Source organism: Triturus cristatus, chromosome 3_2 (genome assembly GCF_964204655.1).
Source record: "Triturus cristatus chromosome 3_2, aTriCri1.1, whole genome shotgun sequence".
Classification (NCBI taxonomy): Eukaryota; Metazoa; Chordata; class Amphibia; order Caudata; family Salamandridae; genus Triturus; species Triturus cristatus.
Window position 1 is genome coordinate 498,632,992 of NC_140584.1, and position 27,196 is coordinate 498,660,187.

At 46.7% G+C, this 27,196-nt stretch overlaps 1 protein-coding gene across 1 annotated transcript in view; it reads right to left on the reverse strand.

The window, feature by feature from the left end:
- Positions 1 to 27,196, reverse strand: part of RNF141 (ring finger protein 141) — a 197,831-nt gene that overhangs the window by 41,337 nt on the left and 129,298 nt on the right. The window contains exon 4 of the mRNA XM_085648176.1: positions 22,783 to 22,964. Coding sequence (XP_085504302.1) covers positions 22,783 to 22,964 — 182 coding nt within the window. The remainder of the gene's footprint in view (positions 1 to 22,782; positions 22,965 to 27,196) is intronic.

Genomic DNA, 27,196 nt, shown 5'->3' on the forward strand with positions numbered 1-27,196 from the left:
CTAAAGCAGACATGAGTGCTTTCCAGGGGATGGCGTCAGAAAAAGCACCAGGGTTCACGTTAGTACAAGCAAATTACTTGATTATGTTTGATTGCCCACCTCTATGAATTTGCAAATTTGCTGTATTATCTTTCTTTATAAAGTTTTATTTGTTGTGCTTATTCTTTGTCTACATTTTTCTCTTTTATATTTCTCCTTCTTTTGGGAGCGTGTAAATTTAGATCTGTTTTATTGAAAAGGGGGAGGTGTGGTGATGCTGGCAGAAAAATAGTTTATTACCACCTGATGTACTTACTGTGGCTTTTGAAGGTAGGAACATGTAGTTGTTAGGTTATTTCTGGGCCACCATTAGTGTTTTAGAGGACTTCATCAAAGGCAAAGTATATGTAGCAAAAAAGGGTATCAATGTTCTTGGTTTATTACATCAAGCTCAATTTGGTTTAACCATTAAACCAGGCTTAGACAAACCAGTTTTCATTGATAAACAGCCGATGCAAGACCAACCTAATAAGGAGATTGGTTCTTTGTCTACTTCTGACATAACAAGCAATTGGGAGAATAAGTTCCAAAATGTTTTTCAGGAACGTTTAGGCAAAGTCACTGGTTTACAAAATTTCATCAGGGTAAAAGAAAATGCTAGCCCTGTTCTGCATAAATTACGTAATGTTCCTCTTAGCATTAGAGCTGATTTAGCTCAACATTTAAAAAATATTTGTGATTAGGGCATAATTGAAAAAGTCAATGCAACTCTGTGGCTTTCGCTCATTGTTCTTGCAAAGAAGAGGTCTGGGGACTTGAGGATGTGTGTTGACTTAAGGAGTTTGAACAATGCCATCTGGGTCGACAGTTTTCCTCTTCCACACATTGAGGATTTGATTGCGAAAGTTGGATCCTCCTGTTGGTACATGAAACTGGACCTTAAGGGCGCCTATCATCAGGTGAAATTAGATCCTAAATCCTGCCATCTCACGGCCTTTGTTATACCTGATGACATTTTTCAATTTTGCCGCCTACCTTTTGGCTTGGCCTCGGCGGCTGCTGTTTTTCAGAGACTGATAACGGAAATGTTTCAGGACAATCCTCACATTATGGTGTTTCAGGACGATAGTCTCATTATTTCAAAAACAGAGGCTGAACATGATGTAGCTATCGATAAAGTTTTCAGTATTTTAGAAAATAGAGGAGTAACCTTACAGAAAAACAAGTGTACTTTTAAAGTGAAAGAGATAGAGGACTTAGGCCATATTATCTCAGAGCATGGCATAAAACACAGACCTGGCTAAGTTAAAAGCATTGTGGAAGCTCCAGCGCCACAAAATAAAGAACGGCTCATGTCTTTTCTTGGGTTGTGTGAGTTTTATGCCAAGTTCATGAAAGATTTCGCTAATACAACCAAATGTTTCAGGGCTTTGTTGAAAACGGGGGCAACTTTTTCATGGTCAGAGTAGTGTGAAAAGGGTTTTCAAACCATCATTGTTAAAGCTCCTGTTTTGCAAGCATTTGTGCGAGGGGAGACAAACTGTTGTCCCTGTTGATGCATTTGAATATGGTTTGGGGGCTGTACTTTTACAGTATGTGGAAGGCAAAGAAAACACGGTGGGCTTTGCTTCGAAAACGCTTCGTCCTGTAGAACGGAAGTACTCCGTTATAGAAAAAGAGCTTCTGGCGTATGTTTGGAGTATTGAAAAGTTCGAACAGTACTTGTGGGGCAGATCTTTTGTGCTAAAGATCGATCATCGTCCTCTTGTTGACATAGTGTCTGGTAAAAAAAATAAAACACACCACTGCTCGTTTGGCAATATTGTCTGCTTAGGTTTTGGGATACACTTTTAATGTAAAGTTTATCCCAGGTGGAAAAAACTGCAGAGCAGATTGTTTGTCAAGACTTCCCATTGCAGATACGGCGGAACAAGATTGGAAAACAGAAGTTGAAGAGTGTTTTGTGGCTTGCATCAGTCAGAACAGCCTCTCCTTTGCGGAGGATGATTGGGTGGCTGAGTTGGACAAGGATGTTGTTTTTAATGAGGTCATGTCTTTGATTAGGAAAGGTTGGTCCAAGGAGAAGTGTCTTTCACCGGAATTGCAAATGTCTTGGAAAATCTGTGATGAGTTATCTGTTGAGGGTGGCAAAGTAGTTAGAGGTGATAAACTGGTTACTTCAGAGTGTTTCCGGAAAAAGATAATCTCGGCTGCGCATTTGGGTCATCTAGGTGCCACCATTACCAAGAGGAAAGTTTTTGCTGATTTTTGGTGGCCGAGAATGGATTCTCAAATGGATGAGTTAGTTAAACAGTGTGTGCGATGTAACACCAGTGACTACGTTATGGTTTTGGAGGGTGTGGTTGAGTCTCCTGTGTCTCCACCTGGAAGAGCTTGCCAGAGATTAGGGATGGATTTCCTTGAACCGTTCCATATTCTGCCTTATTTTCTGGTTCTTGTAGATCTGTCTAGATGGGATGAAGTCGAGCCAATCAGTATTCCCAATTCAAAGAGTGTTATTACTTGTTTGAATAATATTTTTCTTAGAGAAGGTTATCCTGAAGAGATTTTGATGGACAATGGTGTTCAATTTGTTTTTCAAGAAATGATTTTGTTTTTACGCACCTGTGGCATTATACATATCAGAACTCCGCTTTATCACCCACAGAGTAATGGCAAAGCGGAACGGTTTAATAGAGCTGTGGTGATGTCATCTGGAGTGTTGACAAGTGCCTCATGCCAAGAGTGTTCTAAATGTGGCAGTTGCTGCTTGTGCCTCGGAAGTTGCCAGCTGGTACGGCTCTCTGTGCCTGTAATAAATACTTTTCCTAATACAATCCTACGGTTTCCGTTTGACCTTCCTTCAATAACATTACCTGTAATTAACATGGTAAAAGCGGGCGTGGCCACGCAACATGGCCGACAGGACGTGAGCTCCTAAGGCTCCCGGCCAGCCTGCCACATAATCCTGAATATATCCTGCAAGTGAGCACCCGTGGGTGCCATCTGATGTTTGGGGGGGGGGGCTCCCCTGGTTCTAGGGATCCCACAGGAGAGCCCCGGGCCCTGAAAACGCTGTGTGGATGGCAGAAATCCTGGTCAGGGGCTGTCCGGCCTGAGTCGGCCTGTGCGAGGCCTGGGCGTCCTGTCTGGAGCCTCGCGGAGGAGAGGCCGCACCCGAGCAGCCATCCGGATCGTTGGGCCTGGCCGGGGGTGCGGAGTATCTGCCTGGTGGCTGCTGATGCGTCACGGACCAGAGAAGGTGGAAGCCTCACGTTACTGCACGGTGTGGGGACTGCACCAGCCTGATGTGCGTGCTGGAGGCTGCCTAAATGACGGGGCCCGGCTGCGCTGATCCTGAGGTTGCCCAGTACCCGTCTCTGCAGCGACGAGAGGGTCGAGAGCAGCGGAGGCCTGCGGCTCAACGTGGGTTCGAAGGATCAGCGGCGGAGGGTCTGCAGAGGTGGCAGAGCAGAGTGGCCTGTGGACCCTGAGTAATCCTGAACCGGGACTGCTGGCGGCCCTACAAGCGGAGGTGAGGCAAGGTGAGCGTCCGGGGCATGTACGAGAATCGAGCCCTCCCAGCGTGGCTAAAATCACTGCGGCATCTGAAGGCAGCGTGGCCGGCTCCGGTTTTGGGGCCGGATCAGAGCCTGGGAGCCCCGGGACGAAATTTGTTGGCTGGTTCCTCATGCGGGTGAAGGGCAGAGGAGAAGCCCTGAAGTGTGCTGATTAACCCCCGGGCCTAAATCGCATAGAAGCCACGTGGTGAGCTAAAGCAGAGGAGGGGCCTACCCATGGGTGCACCTTGCTCCCGACTGGGCCTGGGACTTGTGTGGTACGTACGAACAGCTGTGGCGGGACCCAGCGATCCAGCCAAAAGAAGGCCCTGCTTGGAGGCACTGCACAGGCAGGGTGATCTGCAGATTGGAGTGCGGTGATTAATGCGGCAGGACCTCACACATTTGTAGGCCTAAGCTGGCTGCTTGTCAGGGCACTGGAAGACCATAAAACTGGTGTGAAGCAGAGAGGGACTGTGGAGCGTTTGGGGCCAGTATCATCTCATCTGGCATCAGGTTTGCAGGAACCACAGAGATCTATGCAGGCCCGCTAGAGATAAGGGGGTTGTACCGGCCATCCCCCCCTCGGGCAGCCAGTAGGCAGAGGTAAAGGTCTGCGACAAAGAACTACATCACTGGGGCCTCCGTGCTGAGAACAGTCATTGGGTATTCTGGGGCCCCGGCAAGATGGGGAAGGACAAACCTGTTCGCTCGTCTAACCCTAACAGCGCCTCCCTATGCAGCGTATCACAAGGCAGACGGGTCACGAGAGGGACAGCGAGGCTGCCGGTGAGCCGTCTCGAGCAGAGATTCTGGCAACCATCCAGGGGTCCAGAACTACCTTGGAGAAGCAGATCAAGACTGTTTCAATTGACGTGAATTTGCTCAGGGCAGACTTACGCAAGGTCGCGGACAAAGTCTCTGCAATGGAGGGTGACATCATACAGCTCCAAGGTGAGGTGGCTGCCCTAAAACAACAGGTGACCCAATTGTTCGACTCCACTGAAGCATTGGAACGCCGAGCTGAGGAGGAGGGCCGGGCGTGCCGCAGCAATATTAGAGACCTGGGGATTCCGGAACAAGACGAGGAGGGCAAAACTGAATGCTGGATACGTACCAAGCTGTGCCCCAGGGGGCTCTCGGAGGCGTTTGTGGTGGAGAGGGCACACCGGGCATTGGTCCCCCCGCCCCTCCCAGGGCAATAATTGCCAAAATCCTAAATTACCGGGATAGCGAATGCATCCTTAAAGCAGCACGGGCGGCCCCAGACTTAAGCTATGAGAATGCTAAAGTATCAGTATACCCACCCTATACTAGACAGCTCCAGGAGCAGAGAAAATCGTTCCTCGGGGTGAAGCAGAAGCGCTGTGAGCTGCACCTACAGTATATGCTGCTTTACCCCGCCAAGTTGAAGGTGATCTTGCAAGGAAAGGCCCACTTTTTCGAGTCTCCTGAGGAAGTGTGGGAGTGGTTGGAGATCCGAAGGGACGCTCTTGTGACACAGGAGTGGAAAGGGCTACGGAAAGACTGGGGATCCAGGCCTCCGAGGACTCGGCGGGGCAGGCGTAGAAACCGCTCTTCAGTTAGCCACCCGGCCGAACGCCAGAGAATCACGGTGGGGGACAATGGAACCATGCAGGTGGAGAACCCAGGTCCGGGGGACTCCCCACCGCAGACTTCGGGGGGAAATTCCGCTTTGGAAACAGTCCCTGACATTCTGGGCCAGACGGACAAAGTGATTCTGGAGACCATCATTGACTCAGCCTTGTCTCCACCGGAACTTGGGTGATTGGACTGCCTCTGTAACCTAGGACTAATTGCCGGTAGGCGGATATGAACAGAATCCCTTAGGGACACCCAGCCGCAAAGGCGGCGGGTAGGTAGATGGGGGGCCTGGGAGGGGGTGGCCTCAGGGGTTTGGGGGGCAGGGGCCAGTTGTTGAGCAGGCAGCCTGCCAGCACAAATAGTCACTCTGGGTGGCTTTGGACCAGGGGCGGATGGGCCTTACCCAGGGGGGAGATCGTGGGATTGGCATCCTTACTCTATTGGTTGGGCAAGGCCTGGAGCCTAAAATGTTATGGGGAAGTTTTACGACCCTGGTTGGGCTGATGAGGCGGCTGTGCATATCCTGGCACAAGCATGGGGAGGGTTTAACCACATGCAGTTTTGCCGGTCAATTGCCCGTTGGTGGCGGGATTGTTTACATTACATGTTCATAAGTTAGTTAAACCGCATACAGTGGGTGTGTCGACTGGGTGTGAGATGGAGCGGGGGCTCACCAACACAGTACACCACCGGGACAGAGGGGACTAAGATGATGAGCTGGAATGTAAGGGGGCTGGGCACATGCACTAAGTGCTACAGGGTCCTTTCATGCCTCCGAAAGCACCACGTATCGGTAGCATGCCTACAGAAAACGGACCTGGATGAGACAGGAGCCCAGAGGCTTGCGAAAAAATGGAGGTGGCAGATTTTTCACTCATCATATTCTACTTACACCAGGTAGGTGCTTGTGTGGGACGCCCCGGGGACACAGTTCGTTTTGCAATACATGGAGGCAGACATCAATGGACGATGCATCCTCCTAAGAGCAAAGATAGACGGTAGGGAATTGGCAATACTAAACATTTTCGCCCCAAATGTAGACGACCCAGACTTTTACCACTCCCTTCAGGAAGACTCAGTCTCAGAATTGGAGGTGCCCCTTATGTGGGTGAGCGATTTTAATTGCGTGTTGGACCCTGAGCTCAATAGGTGCCCACCTCAGAGAGGGACAAAACCTCGAATGACGGAGATACTCCGAGCAGTTATGTGGAACTTAGGGGTGCAGGACATTTGGCGCCAGAGACATCCCACCCAGAAGATATACACCTGCTGCTCCCCCACTCACAGCTAGTTAGATAGGGTACTGGCAGCGAACTTGGATCCCGATCTGTCCATCGAGGTGGCTCATCAAGCCCGGTTCCTCTCGGACCACCATTTGCACAGTCTGTTGGAGTTCCCCGGCCCGACACCAGAGGGTCTCCCAGATCCACTGGGTAAACAGCACATAGCGGGAGCTTTGGTAGACTACATCACACTAAACTGGGGAGAGGCAGACATCTCTAGGGCCACAAAGTGGGAGGCCCTGAAAGCAGTGGTGAGAGGAGCCTGCCTTAGTTTGATGTGTGGGGTCCACAAGTAACTCCAAAGGAAGCTGAGGGCAGAGGAGGCGGCCTTGTTGGAAGCACAAACCCGGGACTGCTCGGACCCATCTGGGGAGACCAGGGAATGTGACATTTGAACAAGCATATGCGATATCTGGGACAGGATAGATAAATACACTCTCAGCCAATACAACTGCGTTTATACCAGGAGGGGGAGAAGTCAGGACGCCTACTAGCTTGGATCCTTCAAAGAGAATAAACTCCTGGCCCAATAGTGGCGCTGTGCACACCCACCGGAGCAACGGTGCACACCAAAGCCACAATACTATAGGTCCTCCAGTCTCATCTCCACGCCGTTTATACAGTGAGCGAAGAAGCTCATCTCCCTTACCAACAGATCTTAACCCGGACGACACTTCCCGAGCAGCCCAGAAAGGAACTAGAGGCTCCGCTCTCCATCGAGGAAGTACAGTCCGCTCTACAGCAGCTCCCGGGAGCAAAGTCCCCGGGTAGCGACAGATACCCCCTTGAGTTCTAGCGGCCTACGCGGGCATGTTGACCCGAGTCCTCCAGCAGGTATATCAGGAGGCCTTCGAGAAGGGAGTCCTCCCTCCCTCTATGAGACCGGGTGAAATATATGCAAGATCCTGAAGCTGGGAGGGGACAGCCGAGAACCCTCATCCTATCGCCCAATCACTATGATCAATGCGGATACAAAAAAACTGTGCAAGCTTTTAGCTTCGTACCAGGCCACAACAATGCAATGAACCTGTGCCGCTTAACCCACATTATGCAGGAAGTGAGATACTGGGAGGAGGAGAAGGTACTCATATCTATAGACCTAGCTAAGGCATTCTACACGGTCGACTGAGGGTACCTCTTGGGTCGTGGGAATGGGCCCCAGATTCCGCTGGTGGGTCCAAATACTATACACTGAGCCGCTGGCTCGGGTGCGACTGGGGGGTGCTTGATCTGAGGAGTGGGTGATGGGGCACGGCACCCGTCAGGGGTGCCCGCTCTCGCCCCAACTATTCACCCTGGTCATTAGCTATTGGTGGTGCGGATGAGAGTGGAATTGGACCAGTGGGGTAACCGGGTAGAAGACACAAACCCCATCATCTCCCTATACGTGAACAATGCCATCTTCTACTTAGCATATCCCCAAGTGGCCGTCTTTTGCGCCACTTGGACAGATTCGGGGATGTCTCTGGCCTGAGACTCAACCGTAACAGATCATTGATCTTCCTGCTGGTGGGCATGACTGCTGTACCCCTGGGGGACCTCCAGACTTAGAGCTCCGATGGTAACGGGCAAACTTCAGGTACCGGGGGATCCAGATTGCGTTGACCAATATATAGTCAATAGCCCTAAACCTGGACAGGACCCTTGCGGGCCTGCAGCACTCTGTGAATTTCTGGAACACCCACCCGTTGTCCTTAATGGGCAGACTTGCTGTTTCAAAGATGGTAATACTTCCCTGGTGCCTTTATGTGCCTCAAAACTTGCTCTGCCCGATCCAGACACGAGTATTCGAGCATGATCCTGACCTCATTAATGTGGGCGAGGAAGCGGATTAGAGTAACCCTCAATACCCTGACACGTAGACACGAGGAGGGAGGATTGGAGGCCTCAAGCTTTGACCTGTACTATTAAGCCGCCCAGCTGCAGCCTGCAGCTCGCTGGTTGGCAGAAGGGGACAATTGGAAAAAATTACTGTTGGCTGGCGGGGGCAGGGGGGGGGGACTCAGAGCACTGATGAAGGGCAGGGGCGTGGAGGGGGATCTCTCATATATAGTGCATCAAAAGGCGGGCATATGGCAGCTGTTTGTGGAAAAGGTGCTGCGTCTGGAACCATTTCATAGAGAGCTACCTATTTGGATCCTGGCCCTCATCAGAGATATAGGAACACACATGTCCTTCCAGGCCTGGAGAGACAGCGGCTGCAAGGTCCTTGCAGATCTTCCCCCGAATGAGACCTTCATAACCTATGAACAAGCAAGTGAGAGTTTTGCAGGGTTATTATGTGCAATACAGGGGAATTCAGGAAGTAGTCAAGGTCACCTGGCTACAATATCCAGATATCCCCCAACCGACACATACCTTATATATTCTGCTTACATGTGGATCTGGTCGCAGGATGACATCTCTCCTATACAAAGCCATGAAGCAGGACCCTACTGCTCTGCCGCCACGGTCAAGGGCTGCTTGGGAGAGGGACGTTAACACCCAACTAGACGAGAGGGCTTAGGTGGCTATTAGTGAACTCACAACATACAGTCTCCTGTAATGCTGGTTTCAAACTGATCCACTAAAACTTCTTACATCACTCTTACCTCACACCAGTGAAGTTGAGACACATCTCCCATAACAAGGATGGTAAATGTCCCATGTGTGCATCTGAGAACACGGATTTTATCCACCTGGCGTGGGAGTGTCCTGAGGCGAGAAAGTTCTGGACACGGGTGGCTGAAAAGGTGCGCACAACCACAAGTCTTCCGCTAAGGGAGGAACCGCCGCAATGCCTGCTGGCCCACATACATAGACCTAAAAAATGGAAACTGCCCTATAAACTACTTCAGCTGATGCTTGTCCTGGCCAGACGTAGGGTGGCCTTGACGTGGATGGGGCAGAGTAGCCCAGACATAGCAATGTGGGTCAGAGATGCCAGGGAATGGGCGTTAGCTGAGGAAACACACATGAAACTAACACATAAAGATGAAGGGATACAGGCAGACCTCACAGAATCGAGAGAACTGTGCAATTTAGGGCTTACATCGAGGAGGGAGGGACGGAGCAAAGTGCCTCTGAGACCAGCGGGAGTGACACAGGCTGAGAGGAAGGCCAAGGGCGGATAGATGCAAAGAGTTCTTGCCCCTAGGCAAATTGTCGTTAATGATGTACAGTAGGATGTGATACTGTTGACTAATCTTTTTGTGGACTCCAGTTTCAGAGAATCGTGCCCAAGGCGCTTACTTAAGTATGCTGTAATGTTGATTTTATTTGTCATGATAAAATGGAAAAGTCAAGTTTCTAAAAAAAAAAAAATGGTAAAGCCATTCTCCTGTATACGATTATCCTTGTGGCCTCACCCATTCATTTCAAATGTCTAAAGTTGTCCAGGAATATCACTTGTAACCTCAGTTCAGGTACAGACTGGGTGGGACTGCATTTGATAGAGGACTCTGGATTAAGAGTACCCGAGGAATACTTTTTGCACTCTCCTATTTTGGGTTTTCCATACTAATGTCATTGGAATAACTAAGCAAGCATACCAGTAGGAAGTCACTGTTTAGGGTGAACCAAGTATCAGGCCAAAAAGGTACAAAAGGTTGGAATATGAAAATGAAAAGACCCACTTGGGCACAAAAACATTTTAGTGCAATGCACATGGGCTGCAAATACAAAAGGTCCCCAGGGTTCACAGAATCCTGCCCTCGATTCTATAAAAACCGGAGGCTACTTTTGCTTTTCTGGAGTCAGCATTACCTCCTAAAAGAAAGAATCTCCCTTGTAAGAGCCGCAAACACCAATACAGTATAATCTGAAACAGTTATAAAACGGACACCAACTGTGAATATGTCCTCCATAAAAGCCATTCAATGCTACTGGACACTTCAGCGATGTCAATGTAATATCTCAGAGCAAGTCTTGGAAAATATATTGGGTTCCTAAATTCTTATAAGAATCGGGCATAGGCAAGAAGACAAGGAAATCATTTAGTTGATATGGAAATCCCCAAATTACACTTAAAACTTAGAATTGGTAGTTACACCTCAACAAAAAAGAATTTCCTGGAAGTTGTATGCCAGAATTTCGAGGTCACGAATATTGTTCTATAAAAATATAAACTCAAGAATATTGACAACCACAATATCATCAACATGGATATAAATAGTTCTGTACAGCAATACGATTCATTATTAATTTTGGAGGCCGGTGTGAGAAACATGATACTTTGGTATTACACCATACTGCAAAATACTCAAAAACAATGATGGATATGCATACAAGGAACACGGAGGGAGGCAAGGTCATTGATTCGCATCCAGCCGGCATAGACTTTTAAACTTCAAATTCCAGAGTAGATCAAACCAGAATATTAAGGGAATGGAATATCATGTGCTAATAGGAAACATATGCTACTACATATTTCAAAAGATATTGCTAAAAACACAATTCTTATTAAAGAATGCACTCTTTATCAGGGTCGGACTAGGAACCAAAACCGGCCCTGGCAAAGAGTTCGGCAGCACCCCGGTGTGTGCCGCCGAGCTCTTTGCCAGGGCCGGTTTTCGACCGATTTTGTTACAGGGCCAATTTTGCAGCTATGCTGCAAAAACGGCCCCTGGGGGCCCAAAACCGGCCCCCACCCGTGCAGCGCACCGGGGGATTGCCCGGTGCCCGCTACGGCCAATCCGGCTCTGCTCTTTATAGGCAAAATGTTCTCAGAAAAATAAACAAGATGAATATCAAGAAAATACACAAAACAAAAGTTCATAAATCACTAATTTAAGATGATATTTGCGTAAAACAAAAATGCATTGAAAACATAACTTATTTTGGAAACAATTTTTTCTCCATCTACTATAAACAATTACCAAGATTTAGCATAATATTTAGACCAGAGTGTCTGCGCTGTTGCAAAACCAGACCATCATTAGTAAAGATTTTCGGTATGTATGTATATTTTTCACAAAAGTTTACAGAAGAAAATATGCAATAGTAGTTAAATACCATGCTTGTGGTTTCTTACTTTCCTTAACATAATCAAATGATTAATAGCAATATCAAGCTTGTAATACATATCATTAATTAAGAAAACGTTTTTTTTAAAACCCAAAATGTTTTAAAAACAACAAACAAAGGCTTGGTACCTGAAGATGTTGATGTCTAGATATTTAAGTGCAACTAAAATTGTAACATTTGAAACACTGAAAAAGATGAAAGTGTATTTTAACCCATAAGACTTCATGCACTAGACAGAGAGATTTAATAAAGTCTGTTTCCTAACAGGAGGCCAATGTAAAGAGGTCAAAGTAGATGAAGAAATATGGGTTCCGAGTCCTACCACTAACCTAACAGCATAATTGTGGACTAGTTGGAGCTTATGTACAGCACATTGAGGCAGAAAAACGCTACATTAAACTAGGTGCACAGACATGCAAGCATTCAAAAACTGCATCTTGTGAGGAAATGAGTAAAAATAGAGATCCCATTTTACGGTTTGACTTTGAAGAAAGTAGGAGCTAACCACAGTTTCTGACTGGTCATAGAGGGCAGAATGAAATTGAACTACAACGTTTTCCACAGAAGGGAAGCCGGCCAGTTGTTGGCCAAGAGAAGGCTCCACGAGCAGTTCCCAGAAAGGGAAAGGCCTAACAGGCCATATAATCTTGGGCTTCTCACCATTCAACCAGAGCCGATTCCGTCACATCCAGGATTCAACTTTGAAAGTAATGAAAATCTGAGGGGCTACTGGTAAAAGCTGAAACAGTGGATGAGGTATGCCAATGGGATCATACAGAAATTAAAAAGGAGCAGAGAGAAAAAACGAACCCTTTGGGACTTCACAGGTAGGAGGTCAAATAGATGACGAAAGAAAAGTTTATTGTGATCCATTTCAAAGGCTGTATCATCAACAACATGATTGTTGAGCCTGGGCAGGAGGATGTTATGGCTTATAGCAGCGGTTCTTATCCTTTCGACATCTGTGGACACCTACTTCATCGCTACAGGAAACTAGGGATCCCCTCCTTCCTCAGACAAACCTACAGAAGCAAGTATACATCAAACACATTCATATATTATGAAATATTGCATTTAATTCACAAATGCAAAACATACAAAAATCGATTTTTTGAATTTAATAGGAAGGTTGGAGCGTTTCAAAATGTATTTCTAAAAGATAAAGTGATACGCTAGACTTTAGCATTTTACTGTCTTTTATGCTTCTAATGCATGCTCTCATTTTGCTTGGGCAGACCAGTGCTTTAAAACAGGCAAACAATCATCCATAATATTCTGTTTGATGTACTTGGGCTGCTCCTACAAATTAAGATAAGGATCCCAACTTAATTTTAGCCCTAGTTTCGAATTCCTTTGCCCTTAAAGAGAGTTTTAAAAGCTTCAATTTTCTTTTTTATGTATATGTACTTTATTAATCACTCTGCTCTCTTGACTCTACAGTGGTATAGTTAGCACACCTATGTTCACAACACAATCAAACTGTTTTCCCGCACTTAAAGAGCTGACAAGCTTAAAGCTACTTTTTCTGTGATCTCAAGGAAGGGATAGATTACATCACTAGTGCTGTACAGATTGTGCCAACTTCGCATAACATCAATGGCAAAATCGAAATAGTGAATTTTCCATCTTCTATCTTCTTTGTTGTTATTCCCACACACCTGAATGAGTATAGGCAATTGTTCCAGATGTGTGGTTGAGGATCGGTATGATGAATGTTTGATTGTGCGCTCTGGTCCTTTTCCAAATACCCATTAGTGCCATCAGGCACTGTAACTCAGAAACTGTAAAATACCATAGTTACACATCAACTGCTCTAGAGTTCAGTTCCAGTATTTCTCCTCCCAAAAGTCACCGATTGACTGAAGTTGTGATAAAATGTCAACTTTGTCACTGTCCACAATCCAAAGATTGGCTGGATATCACAGAGAAGCACAGAGATTCATATTAAGGAAATCTTTTTAGGTCTTGCTAAAGACTTTTAAAATGTTTAGGTGATCTTCATACCAATTTATTTTTTCTACTGTAACAAAACATTATAGACTAAGCCTTTGATTTCCGCTCCAAATCCAATATCAAAAAAATTATATTTTGGGATGGAGTGTGCATATTCATGTATCCTCCGCCTGAGGAATGTGATGAGCCGTTCTCGAAACTTAAAGAAAAACAACTTGTAATTTTCTGACACCAACCCTAGATGTCAGGAGAGTGTACACCATGAGATCTACAACAACAACAAATCCTACAAATAATGTTTTATTTAATCACACATACGTTATATTTTTCATAAGGGTTCATCTGAGAAAACTGAATCTTAAGGTGGAAGATAGAGCATTGTGAACATAAGGTAAATATCATCTGAGATATACAGACACTGCCACGGTTGATGCACAAATAAAATTGAGATATTCTCCAAGGCCAACTAAATGGCTGAACAGAGAGAGAAAAGGTTCATGCTTCAAACATATGCTAGTAAAGATACATTATTTGTCCTTTATTCAATTTGCAGAAATGCACCACCAATACCATCTCAATCTTTTTTTTTTTTTTTTTAACTCTTTTTATTGCATTTTAAGGAGCATGGTAAGCATTGCTGCTACTGTGCAAAGTAGCTCAGTAAAAATAACCAACGTAAATAAACATGTGATTAATATTACATATATCCAGTCAGTGACCATAATATAATCTACAATACTGATGCAGAATTATACAGTGAATCAAGCTACGATATCTGGTGAGCCCCGCAGGTCTTGTTGAGGCAGAAATTGATGCAGGGGTGCCCAAATGTCCTTGGGCTTGGATGACGTCGGCAACTCCTCCGCATGCAGTTTCAGTTTTTCCTTACAATAAACCATATCCCTGAGCCAGTGTGCAATTTTTGGCACGTGCGTCCCTCCCCATGTTATAGAGACCCATCTTTTAGCCATTAATAGTGTAATTCTTACAAATTTACCCAGCGTCCCCTTCACATGTGGAACAAAACACAGTAAGCATATAAATGGTGTACATTGTAACTCTATCCCAGTCATTTGGTGCATGTTTTTCACTACGTGGCCCCAGAATCTGGCCACTGAGCCACATTCCCATGCAAGGTGCCAGAAATTCGCCTCTAATTGATTGCAGCGTGAGCATCTGCTGGATTCCCTTAATCCATATTTGCGTGGTATATCTGGTGGAGATATTTAAAATGTATGATGCGTAGGTTGCCGTTGGGTGTGAGTTGACTGGTAAGCTTGCATACATGTTCCCATTGTGGAAGTGTCAGGTGGGTGGGCAGTTTATCGTTCCAACGGGCAAGGCTCTTGTCCGGGACGCTGACTGTTTCGGCCCGTATTGCCCTTTATAGTTTGGTGACCAGCTTGCACCGTGACGGAGCAGTGAGCACTATCTGTAGAGACTGAAGCTCAGGGGGTTCATCCGGGTACATATTGTAGTGTGATTTAACAGCGTTTCTAAGCCTGTGCATAGTGAACTGGAATGGCGGTGTAGGGTTAATGATGTACTGAAGATCAGCGACTGAGAAATTTGCTGTTTGGATAGAGATCTTGCATAGTAACAAACCCTACCTTCCTTAGGGCCCTCACTGGGCCATCTTCCTGTGTCATTGATAGTCCAGCATGGTGTGCTCTAGGCAGCGCAGGGGCATATATAGGAAGTTTAGAGGCAAGTTGACCTATTGACTGCCATGCGGCAATTGTGGTATCTATTGTGTTGATCTCAGTTTTGGGGGTATCTCGTTGAGTGAGTGAGGATACCTGATAGGGGGGGTAGGGTGAGCATCTCCATCTTCCACTGCCAAGTGCGGAGTGTAAGTGTGTGCGTTAAACCAGTAAAATGCATACTGTGCTTGAGCGCTGAGATAGTATGTATACAAGTGCGGTGCGCTGAATCCTCCCGTGATGTAATCTAGTGTAAGCGTTGCCCAACCACACGTGCTTACTTTCCACCCCATATCAACTTGAGCAAGGCTGTGCGCATAGTTTTGAAGAAATGTTGCGGAAGTTGTATTGGGATATTGGCAGAGATACAAAACTCTTGGGAGGACAACCATCTTTATAATTGCGATGCGGTCGGCTAGAGATAGCGGCAAAGTGATCCACCTCTCGATCTGTTGATCAAGTGTGGCGCACGCTCGCCCGTAATTTTCTTGTATAACAACCGCTGGGTCTCGATGAACCCAAACTCCCAAGTATTTAACAAGGTCTGAAGTCCATTAAAGGGTATTCCATAGTCGGCGAGGAAGTAATGGCTGTCAAGGGTATAACTACGGCCTTGTCCCAATTTATATCCAGACCAGAGAAGAGCCCAAATCGAATATATTCTCTCAGTACTTGCGTCAGATACCGATATGGCTTCCGAATGAAGAGGACCATGTAGTCGGCATACAGACATATACCCACCTGACAGTGGTTAAAGTTGAGTGCCGTTTCCCTATGCCTTTGACGGATCATGCAAGCCAGGGGCTCGAGTGCCAGAGCAAACAGTAGGGGCGAGAAGGGACAGCCCTGTCTGATGCCACGTTCAATCGCAAACTGTTTCGACGTTAAGCCCCTCACTCTTACTTGTGCAGATGGATCATTATAAAGCAGCCGCACCCAGCCCAGATATAACAATGGAATTCTTAACCTCTGCAGGATAGCGAACATGTAGTTCCACTCTATAGAATCGAACGCCTTGGCCGCGTCTAGCATTACCGCCGCTGCATGCAGACTGGGGACAAGAACGTGCATCATTGCAAAGATCGTTCTAAGGCTGCGGGAAGTGGACCTCTCCGGAATAAAACCGGATTGGTCCGGAAGGACCAGGGAGGACATCAATGGTTGAAGTTGCGTAGCAAGAATTTTTGCGAGCATTTTGGCATCTAGGTTTATCAGGGATAGCGGTCTATATGACTCACATCTGTCAGGTGGTTTATCTTTTTTAAGCAGAGTTATAATCAACACCTGACAAAGTGAAGGCAGCAGAATACCCAACTCATGTGCCTCCGCGTACATTTCCAATAAATGCGGTGCAATTAAATCTGCAAATTCCTTACAAAATTCGGCCGTGAGGCTGTCCGGCCCTGGAGCTTTTTTGTTAGGTAAATCTTGCATTGCTGCTTTGATATCAGATTCCCCAATAGGTTGAGATAGATAGTCACGATGAACATCCTCTAGCCACGCACAGGCGATATCTGCCAGATATTCTGCAATGTCTAAATCAGATACATTCCCTTGCGATCTGTACATGTCAGTGTAATAGTCACGGAATTGCTCCACTTGTTCTAGCTGAGAATAGTGTTCCACCCCTTGTGAATCAGTTATTTTATCTATGTGATGGTGTTCGGCTCGGGCTTTGAGTTTCATTGCTAGATTTCGACTAGGTCGACTGCCCTCCTCGTATGCCCTGTCTACGTGCCTACGTGACAAATAGCGGATCTCAGATTCGGCCAATGTGTCATATTCAAGGATCAGCTCATGGATGCGGGAGAGCGTTTCTTGGTCTGGCCTTGCCGCATAGGCTTTCTCAAGCCTTGAGAGGGAGGTCTCTGTCTTGGTCAGCTGGTCTCTGATATCTCTTAAGATTCCAGCCGTGGTACTGATACAGACCCCACGTATCGTGACCTTAAAGGCCTCCCATAAGGTGGCGGCACTATCCACGGTTCCCACATTGATCTCAAAGTACTGCAGCACGGCTTTCCGAATAGTATCTGCATAAACGGGATCAAGTAAAGCCTCAGATCGGAAGTGCCACGGGAACGGGCGAAGTATTGTGTTCGGGATGGCAAAGGTCAGCTGCACCGGGTTGTGGTCAGAGAGGGTGCGTGGAAGGGCAGTGACATATGTAACCCACTCGGCTACCTCCTCACTAGTAAGCCAGTAGTCCAATCTGGACCAACTGTTGTGCCCTGGTGTGGCGTGTGTACCCTTCCTCACCGCCCCATTTCAAAGTCTCCACATATCCACCAGCCCAAACTCCATCAGTGCATCATTGATGCTACAGGCCACGTTTGGCGTACAAGCACCCAGCGGGTTGGATTTGTCCAAATTGGGGTCTAGATGTGTGTTGATGTCCCCCCTACCCCCCAGGAGTATTGCTGTGTCCGGCCAATCTCTCAGTATCCCATACATACGCTGAAATTCCTCTCGCTCGTTCGCTATAAGCCCATATGTATTTATGAATGTAATCAGAGAGAGTTTCCTAGCTTACCATGAACCATGGTGCACCGGCCACCATTATCTGTATAGGTTTTCAGCGATGTAAAGGGAACGCCTCTTTTAATCAGAATGATAACCCCCCCCCCGGCGTAAGAGGAGTAGGAGGATGCCAACTTGTACCCTGCCCACTTAAGCGCGATTTTGGCTGCGGAATCACAAGTCAGATGTGACTCTTGTAATAGAGCCACCTGAACAGTGTGCCGGTCTAGATATGCAAATACTTGACACAGTTTTGGGGTGGCGTTCAAGGCGCGAACATTCCAAGTTAAACACCTGTAGTTCTCACCCATCGCAGCACCCGTGTGTGTATAATCACATTAAAGTGGTCCACTGACTGTCACCGTGCAGGTCGTGTTAAATGCGACCTTGTTTCAATCACATTGAACTAACTCCAGAACAACAATACAGGACCCCCCACCCCCTTCTACTTTAACAGCCCATAACTGCCAAAGCCATACCCCAATACCCACATAATACCCCAACAGAGAAAGAAAAATTAGTGCAGCAATGTGGGGTATACCCATTTTGGGGGGCATCGCGACACAATCAGCTCCCTGGTGGACAAGGGAGGTGGCCACCGATTACACATGTGTGTTCCCAGAGTCAAGTCTATCCCTGAAAGAAGAAAACGTACTCATCGTTCCACAACTTCGATCATAGAAATATGTACATTTGTAGCAATAACGGCATTCAAAAAGGATATAAAGACAGCATTCTGACTTAGATCTGCCGCCACCGGCCGGCAGCGAAGGTGGGAAGTTCAACTTTGTTGGGTCTCGAATAAGGAGCGCATGGAGAAATACTGGGATCGGCATCCCCTTCCGCGCTGTGAAAACACGCTGCCCTGTGCGTGAAGGAGTGTACTGTTCAGTCCTCAGTGTACGAAGCATTGGGAGACGTTTTCTTTTTGCGACACAAAGATTTGGTGAAATCAAAGGCATGTTTAGGGTTGGCGAAGATCTTAGCTTTTTCATCGGAACCTATACGGAGACGTGCTGGATAGAGCATAGCGTATGGGACACTTTCAGCAATCAGAATCTTCTTAGCCGATTGGAATTCCTTCCGCGCTGCTTGTACTGATGCCGTGAAGTCAGGGTAGAAGGAGAGGGTGCTACCCTGGTAGCTAATATTGCCCTTTTGTCTGGAGACGCGAGCACCACATCTCTGTCTCTGTAATTGAGCAAATGGGCGATGATCGGCCTGGGCGGCGCTCCTAGGAGTGGGCGTGCAGCCAGGGAGCGGTGGTCCCGCTCCACGATAAACATACTGGATAGGTTGTCGTCACCGCACATCTCTCGGATAAGGTTTTCTACACACATTTCAAGGCACCACACGTTGGTCGACTCCGGAAGGCCTAGTATGCGTATGCTATTGCGCCGTGAGCGCGCTTCGAGGTCTTCATTCTTGGCCCGAATAACCGCCAGAAGTTTCTCCATATCAGATGTTTTCGTTTCAACCCTCTGTAGACCATCCTCCGTATTTGATATGCGCCGCTCTGCCTCACCAATGCGCACTCCTTGTCTGTCAAGTTTAGCCGTTATGCTATTCATGCGCCCGTTGAGGGCCTTCATATTGCAGTTTACGGATTATTGGCTCCTTTGGATGGCGGCGAGGGTTTTCTCCAGCGCGGTCGGGGCCAAAGTAACACTGTCCAATTCTGAGTTGGAAGCCGCTGTTTGCTGGGACTTGCCGGATTTACGCAGTTCGAAAGTAAGACGCGGCTGGTGCTGGTGTTTGTCGGGTTTGCCATGGCGCATGGTGGGCGTGCACTCTGTGCCACTGACCAAAGTCCGTTGAGGTGGGATAGCAATGGGCGTCCCACTACTGCTGATCTTTCCCAGGTCACCAGGACAGTAGATTGCGACGAGAACTTGTATTTACAGTTGCGGCAGCAGAGCACGTCACTCGATATTCATTCCGCCAGGGCTCCGGTACAGGCCGATGCTCAGCGAGCGTCAGGGAGCTATCAGGGTCACCTCTGTAAGGATTATCGCGTATTGCAGCTGCCAGGTTTTGCAGACAGCCAGGATCGGGTCAAACCTTCTCCGACCACGCAGAGCCCCTTCATTACACAGCAGATGGGACCAGGAACCAGGCGGGGGGCAGTATTCCTCCAGGTGGTGCGTGATACAATAGCGACCCAGTACACGAGCCGGTAGTCTGGTCTAGCACACAGAGTCCCGCAAATCTAGTTTACTACTATATTAGCCTGAGCAGTGCAGCTGCAGAGACTCCCGGTCCTCGCCCCAGTTTATTGATCCACGGGCGCTCAGCATCCGCTGCTGAATCTAGCACAGTTCACCTGCTGTCCGGTACGGTACCGCAGCGTGCCGGACGTAAGGATCGCAGGCACTGCAACCAGGGCACCGGAGCACACTACCGCGAGCCCCCCGGTGCAAGCAGGTGTCGGCCAGCGAGTGCGCAGCTCGTAAGTCTCTATGTCCGCTTCTCATGCAGGTGAGCAGTGGCCCCCACGGTGTCCTTCCAGAGCACGGCACCAGGCCTCCTGTGATCGCCGCTAATGACTGCGCTTCAGCTCTCACCTCCTCATTTTCCGCTTCGCTGCATAATCAGTACCCGCAGTGCTAGGGTCTCACCGCGCAGCTCGTGGGTCTTGCAGCTCACCCCAGATCTCAGCGGCGTCTGCCTTGCGGCCCTCGGTCCTCCGACCTCCTCGCCAGCAGGCCCGTCAGCCAGCAGCTCCCCAATGCCTGTCGCGGCAGGGGGGGGGTCACTAGGGCAGGCGAGTGCCCGACGGCCACGCTGGAGTCAGCTCAGTTTAACAAAAGTGGCAGTCAGGGGAGATCCGGGCACCGCAGCCGCATCATTCCTCCCGGGCCCTGTCGCACCTCTGTGTAGTGTAGGCCTGGGCGGTAAATTCCATTCCGTTTGCGGAATTTGGGTAATTTCGCGTTCCGCGGAGAACGCGAAATTGCCCAAAAATCTGCGTTCCGCGACTACGCGAAATTTTTTGCTTGTTCGCGTTCTCAATATGCGTGTTCGCAAGATATTTCACCCCGAGCACACAAACAGTGATCGCGAACAGGAAAAAAGTATCGCGAACAAGCAATTCCGCGTGTTCGCGGAATTTCTGCGTGTTCGCGGAGATTTTTTACCGTTTCGCGGAGATTTGCGTAACGCGATTACGCAAATTCCGCCCACCCCTAGTGTAGTGTGGAGGGCTGCAATTTTGCTCCGGACGCAGTGTCGGACAATTCGCCGTTTTCACCCCTCCCAGGCCCGCTCTCCCTCCGCGAACACCGTCACCGCGTCCCACAGCTTCTATGCGGCAGGCATCTCTGTTTTTGGAGTCGTGATGACTGATAGGAGACAGGATATATGGAGGATTATGTCGGTGGCCGTAACTATGCGGCCATTTTGCCGTGCGTCAAGCCACACCCCCATCTCAATCTATTGCTATTTGCAATAACCATGAACAATGGGCTCAGATGCCGCTGATGCGTGTGGTAGGCAAAGTTAGACTAATAAAAGGAGTGTCCTGATCACTCAAAGACAATCACTGGCTGATACTTAAACTAAGCAGTCAATTGATAAAGGTATGCCTCGGATCAGCTGATGCATAATCATTAAGAGGCCCTGGATGTTCTAACAGAGAAAGACTTCACATGTTTCACCCTTTCAACTGGTAAAATCGTTTGATGAATATTATTTTGCTATAGAAGCTTCTATGCTGCTACTGAAATGGTCCATTTCCAACTTCTCTTATGATTTTGTAAAATGCAAGCCTGATCTCAAAGCTGATATGTGCACATCAAAACCCTGACGCGGTGATGTCCACACTGACTTTCAAACATTACAAAGGTATCTTGGGGACAGCTGACAAGAACTTATGGAAAACATTACGGATATACATTTCAAGGCAGATTCTTTCTCCCATTCATGGACATTTCTTAACTTCTTTGATGAAGGTTATCTCTCCAGACGTCTATTTGTGAACGTCAATACGTCATGGGACTTAATTGTATTTCTAAACGATTTTGTCTGTTGAGAATAATGTATAACACTTAAATTAGCTTGAGACATCAACAGGAAACAGTTACCAAGAAAATTGAAATACCCCTGGATTGCTACCTCACTAATTATGAACAATGATATTCATTCACTTGCTGCTAGAGATTAAGTGTAACACTGTTGGCAACCTCCCTTTATTTACAACAGTTTTTGCATGAGCTGTTAAAGCCAATATTTATAAATAGTTCGAGCATGTTGCCTTAGTGCAATGTGTTGAACTGACAATGCAACACTGGTTAAAGGTTTGAAATCTCATCATTCTGACTGAGATACGTAGGATGACCCAGTATAACAATTAACTGGGACTTGTGTTACCCAGATCTCATTAATAAAAGCGATACAAACAGGGTCTCTAGTTGTCCAGCATTTGGAAAAATCCAAGTCACTCTGCTACGTTTGAGCCTACCAGGGAATATCAACCTTTTGGGGACTGTTAGTGGCTGACATTTATGACATACTTGGAAGCTAATATTCTACTGACACCCATTCTCTAACGACAACATCTGTAAGTAAACTGTGCCTCTTTGCTTTGTGCTAGGCAAGAGGTGTATAACTTTAAATAGAAGAGACCATCCACTTAATACTGCAGACTGGATCGAAGACTTAACATGTTGGAAGGATATGGAAGAGTCTTATAAGAATGTCAGAAATATTCAGCGAAGACCAAATGGACGCGGATAAAAATTAAGCAACAATCATTTTGAAAGAAAAAAGTGCTTGAAGACAATTTGCCAAATATCAGGGCCCAACAAAGTATCACAAGAGGTGCAACCATTATATTCCTCTACTGTCTTGAAGGTACATTAGAGTATCAGGTGTCACGTTTAAGGGATCTTGCTGCTAAGAACATATCAACAAACATATGTGTCTGAGCTAACAGAGACAACTGAGCACACTTTAAAATATTAATATGTATGTCTATGTAATCACTTATTTGCTGGAACACTACATCAAGTAATGAATCAAATTGTTTCTAAGTGCATTAAAGGTTACCAAGTTTAAAATAATATTTCTGTCACCTCGAACAGCCAGAAATAAACATCAGATTCCAAAAGAACAACATTTACAAAAGCAACTATAAAGACAATAAAAAACAAAAGTATGCACTAATACACTGCACTATACCTTCCCATCCAAATACTGGCTTGGCAAGACTCTGGTGAGAGACTCTCAGGAGTTCCTTCAGTGTCAGCACTTCGCTGGGCAAACACTTCTGCTGCTTGACTGGTGACATCTTTGTAGAGCTGAATAAACTGATACAAATTCATAATTCTGGAAGCTTCCATAATGCCAGTGGTTTTGTTAATCTAAATACAAAAAATGTAGTTTTTAAATCCAAAATTGCCCTTTTGTTTTCATGGTTTGAACAAATAATAAGGTCGAAGATTTGTAATAAATATTTTTCTATTTTTTCTAATTCCGTTGTTTGCACTGCACTACTTGGTGTGCATGTTTCTTGGTCTACTCAACTGTGCAACTGTAAAGAAATGTTATATATAGGTAACCATAGTCAGAAAACGATTAAACATCTCCAATTCTACATGGTTATGAAAAGGGCATTCCCCACAACATTCTTCAATACACATCCGTTATATTAAAGATATTCAGTGATAATTCTGTACTTTATCTTCAACCTAAATGTTTTAAAAGCATTTTTAAGAAGAAATTTATTTTATTTTGAAACTTCACAAGAATCAAGCAACTCACACCATAGGAGTCTAAAGCAGCTGATCTATCAGATATCACACCACTGCAAACACCAACTTCAAACTTTAACAGTAACTGTTCCTTAATGTGAAAACACACGAAAAGTGGGGAGGCGAAATGACGAGGGAAAAGGGGAAGCACATTCTAGTACATAGAAAACAGCCATTTAAAAAACAAAACTTCCAACAGCATCCCTAACCGTAAACAAGGATGACTATAACACTGGTAGGAACTGTAAAATACCATAGTTACAGATCACCTGCTTTAGAGTCCAGTCCCAATATTTCTCCTCACAAAAGTCATTGATTTGCTGAAGTTGGGATAAAATGTAAACTGTCAATTTCCACAATCCCAGGTTTGGCTGGATATCACAAAGAAGTACAGAAATTCATATTAACAAAATCTTTTTAGGTTTTGCTACACACAAGTAAGATGTTTAGGTGATCGTCGTACCAATTTATTTTTTAAAAAGTACCTAGAAGAAGTAGTGCAAATAGATTGATTTTGGGTCAGGCCCCAATAGACATTTGCTTTCATGGGTCGCATTGACACTGCAACTAACAGCAAAGAAATCTTTGCCATCACCAAAGAATTGACTCAGCCCCACCCTATTCAACCCCATACACAATCCCTCTGGACAACGTAATCTGTGCACACATACAACATCAACATCCTCTCATAAGTCAACAGCACGCAATTCATACTCTCGCTCTAGGGCAAGACCCACAACACAAGAAACAAATTCACCACATGCATGACTGAAGTCTCTAATTGGATGAAAGCCAACTGTCTCGAGGTCAACACAGATAAAACAGATAAAACATAAGTAGTGATCTTCGGCAAGAACACCTCACCATAGGACTCCAACTGGTGGCCGGCCAAACTCAGAACCACACCCACCCACATACAGCACCCACACCAAGCACCTCGGAAGAATAATCAACAGCAAATTGGACACGTCAACACCAACACCGAATTCTGTTCCCAGACCCTCAAGATGCAGTGGAAGACCCCTTAAGATGAATCCCAAGCAACACTAGAAAAACTGTCACTCATGACCTGGCCACCACGGGAATGCCCTCTACACTGGGATCACCAAGCAACTCTAATAGGCGTAGGCACTATGCTGAGCATGACAAAGTAGTTCTCAGAAGGGTGCTAGCTCAGTACAAAGAGCTGATTGCTAAGGCCAAGGCGGACTTTTTTACCAACACTATCCGGTCAGCACCAAATAGCGCCAGAGCTCTCTTTAAGATCGTTAGAGACCTCTCCACCCCCACTAGCCTGGGAAACAAAGTGGTCGCCTCGCAGCAGCTATGTGACAAAATTGCCACCCATTTTGAGGAGAAAATCTCAAAAATTGTAGGGGGGCTAACATCACGTGATCCCACCCACCAAAATACTCAGGGACACATGCCAATGGGGGAACCCCGGGTGGAAACTTCTCTGGAGCATTTTACACCCCTTACAGAGGAACTGTTTAATAGCTGTGCACAGAAAGTTAGGTCTGGGTCTCCGCTAGACCCGCTTCCTAACAAGATCTGGAAAGAGCATGCGCAGGCATTGTTCCCTCGGATGTGGCAGATATGCTGCCAATCCTTGGAGGAAGGGGTGGTGCCTGAAGCCTGGAAGCAGGCAGTGGTCACCCCATTATTAAAAAAGCCCTCCTTGGACCCGGGAGATCCTACTAGCTTTAGACCCATTTCTTTGCTGCCTTTTCCCATAAAAATTCTTGGAAAGGTAGTGAGTAGATCTCTCTCAGGGTATCTGGAAGAGTCTCATCTTCTGGACAGGGACCAGTTTGGTTTTCGCCCAGGCCATGGGACTGAGACGGCCTTGGTTACCGTGTTAGATAATCTGCGGATGCGGGCTGACAGAGGCCTCTCGTCGGTACTGGTCCTTTTAGATATGTCAGCCGCGTTCGACACGGTTAACCACCGAATCTTGCTGAGTAGATTGGAGCGTCTGGGAGTTAAGGGCCGTGCCCTGAGATGGATACAATCCTATCTCACAGGGAGACAACAGGTGGTTACCTTGTCCCCCTTCACCTCTGACAGGACCCTGGTGGTGCATGGGGTTCCTCAGGGATCGACCATTAGCCCCATCCTCTTCAATATTTACCTGTAGCCATTAATCCCTATTATCAAGTCGTATGGGATTGACTTGATCAACTACGCCGACGACACCCAACTGGTGTTCTCACTGGAGGGGAAGGGGGCACTGACCATGGACAGCTTACAGAAATGTATGTGTCATACATCGGACTGGCTTAGGGAGAACTCCCTGCAATTTAACGGAGGTAAGACAGAGGTGATCTACTGTCCCTCGACGGGAGTACGGGACATGCCATTTGATCTCAGACTGACCCCAGTTTCGGAGCCCATTGTCCCTGTGACAACGGTGCGGAACCTGGGGGTCATGTTTGATGATAATCTTCAAATGGCTTCCCAAGCCAAAAAAACAATTGGGGTGTGCTTTGCCCTTCTGAAAGCTCTACGACAGATTCTGCCTCTTCTGCCTGTGGAGGACAGACCTTCGGTGGTAGGCGGCATTATCCTGAGTAGGCTGGACTACTGCAATTCCCTATATTTGGGAGCTCCTCGTTACATCTATCAGAGCCTGCAGAGAGTCCAGTCTATGGCAGCCAAACTAGCACTGAAGAAGAAACGCTGCTCCTCAACCACGTTAGCGTTACAAGAGCTCCATTGGCTTCCCATAAAGGAAAGAGTTTTGTTCAAATCCCTATGCATTGTTTTCAGAGCGGCACATGGCCTCGGTCCTATCTCCTTGCAGGAGAGACTTTCCTGGTATAAGCCACAAAGAGCTTTACGATCCTCGAATGCTTCTCTGCTAATCACAGGCAGAGTTAAAAAGGCCAGGATGGGAGGCAGGGCATTTAGTACAGTGGCCTCGCGCTGCTGGAACGACCTCCCTCTGAATATCAGACAGGCCAACTCCCTGATGGACTTTAGGCGGAGTCTGAAAACCTGGCTCTTTCCTAGGGAAGGGTATGTGATTTTCTAATTCTGCACTTTCGGTTGGCCTGTGTCTCCTTCTTTCTTTCTCTCATCTTTCTGGTTTCTATAAGCCGTGGACACTTGGATGGCTAAAAGTTTCTTTTTCTTTCCATCTCAGTCCTAGCGCCAGGATACCCGTAGGGTGACAGCCGCGCTCTATAAGTATACGATACATACATACATACATACATACTCACTAAAAGACAACAAACTATTCAGAACTCAGCAGCTAAACTTATCCTCAATCTCCCATCCAGAACCCATATCACACCGCACTTCAGGGAGCTCCACTATCCCTTTATACACAAACCTGCTCATTTCAAACACCACACACACACACATTCAAGACATGACAAAAATTAGGCTCCACATACCTGAACAGCAGCATCTACTTCCATCATCCACCCAGACACCTCCGCTTCACAGGACTACTCGCACACATCCCACGACCAATCCCAATCGACATCAGAGCCTCTTTCTATCTTCTTGAATTCCACAAGAAGCTGAAGACCAGGCTTTTCAGTTAATGGAGCTAACAAAAGGCAGGGCTAAATGCACACACAATACCTATGACACAATATAATATCCCATATCTGGGTAACAATAAGATGGAAATGTGGTAATGCATGTTTAAGCTTCTCTTTGAGACCAAAAATGTATCTCGTACATGCCTCAGTCATCAGTTAAGGATTTTCAGATTCTATTTTTATATATTCTGGAAGAAGAGTATGGTTCTCCACTGCTAGCACAGACAGAGGTACAGAGAAGTTCATAACTGATGTCACATTTGACAACCTTCAAGCACCGGTGACGGC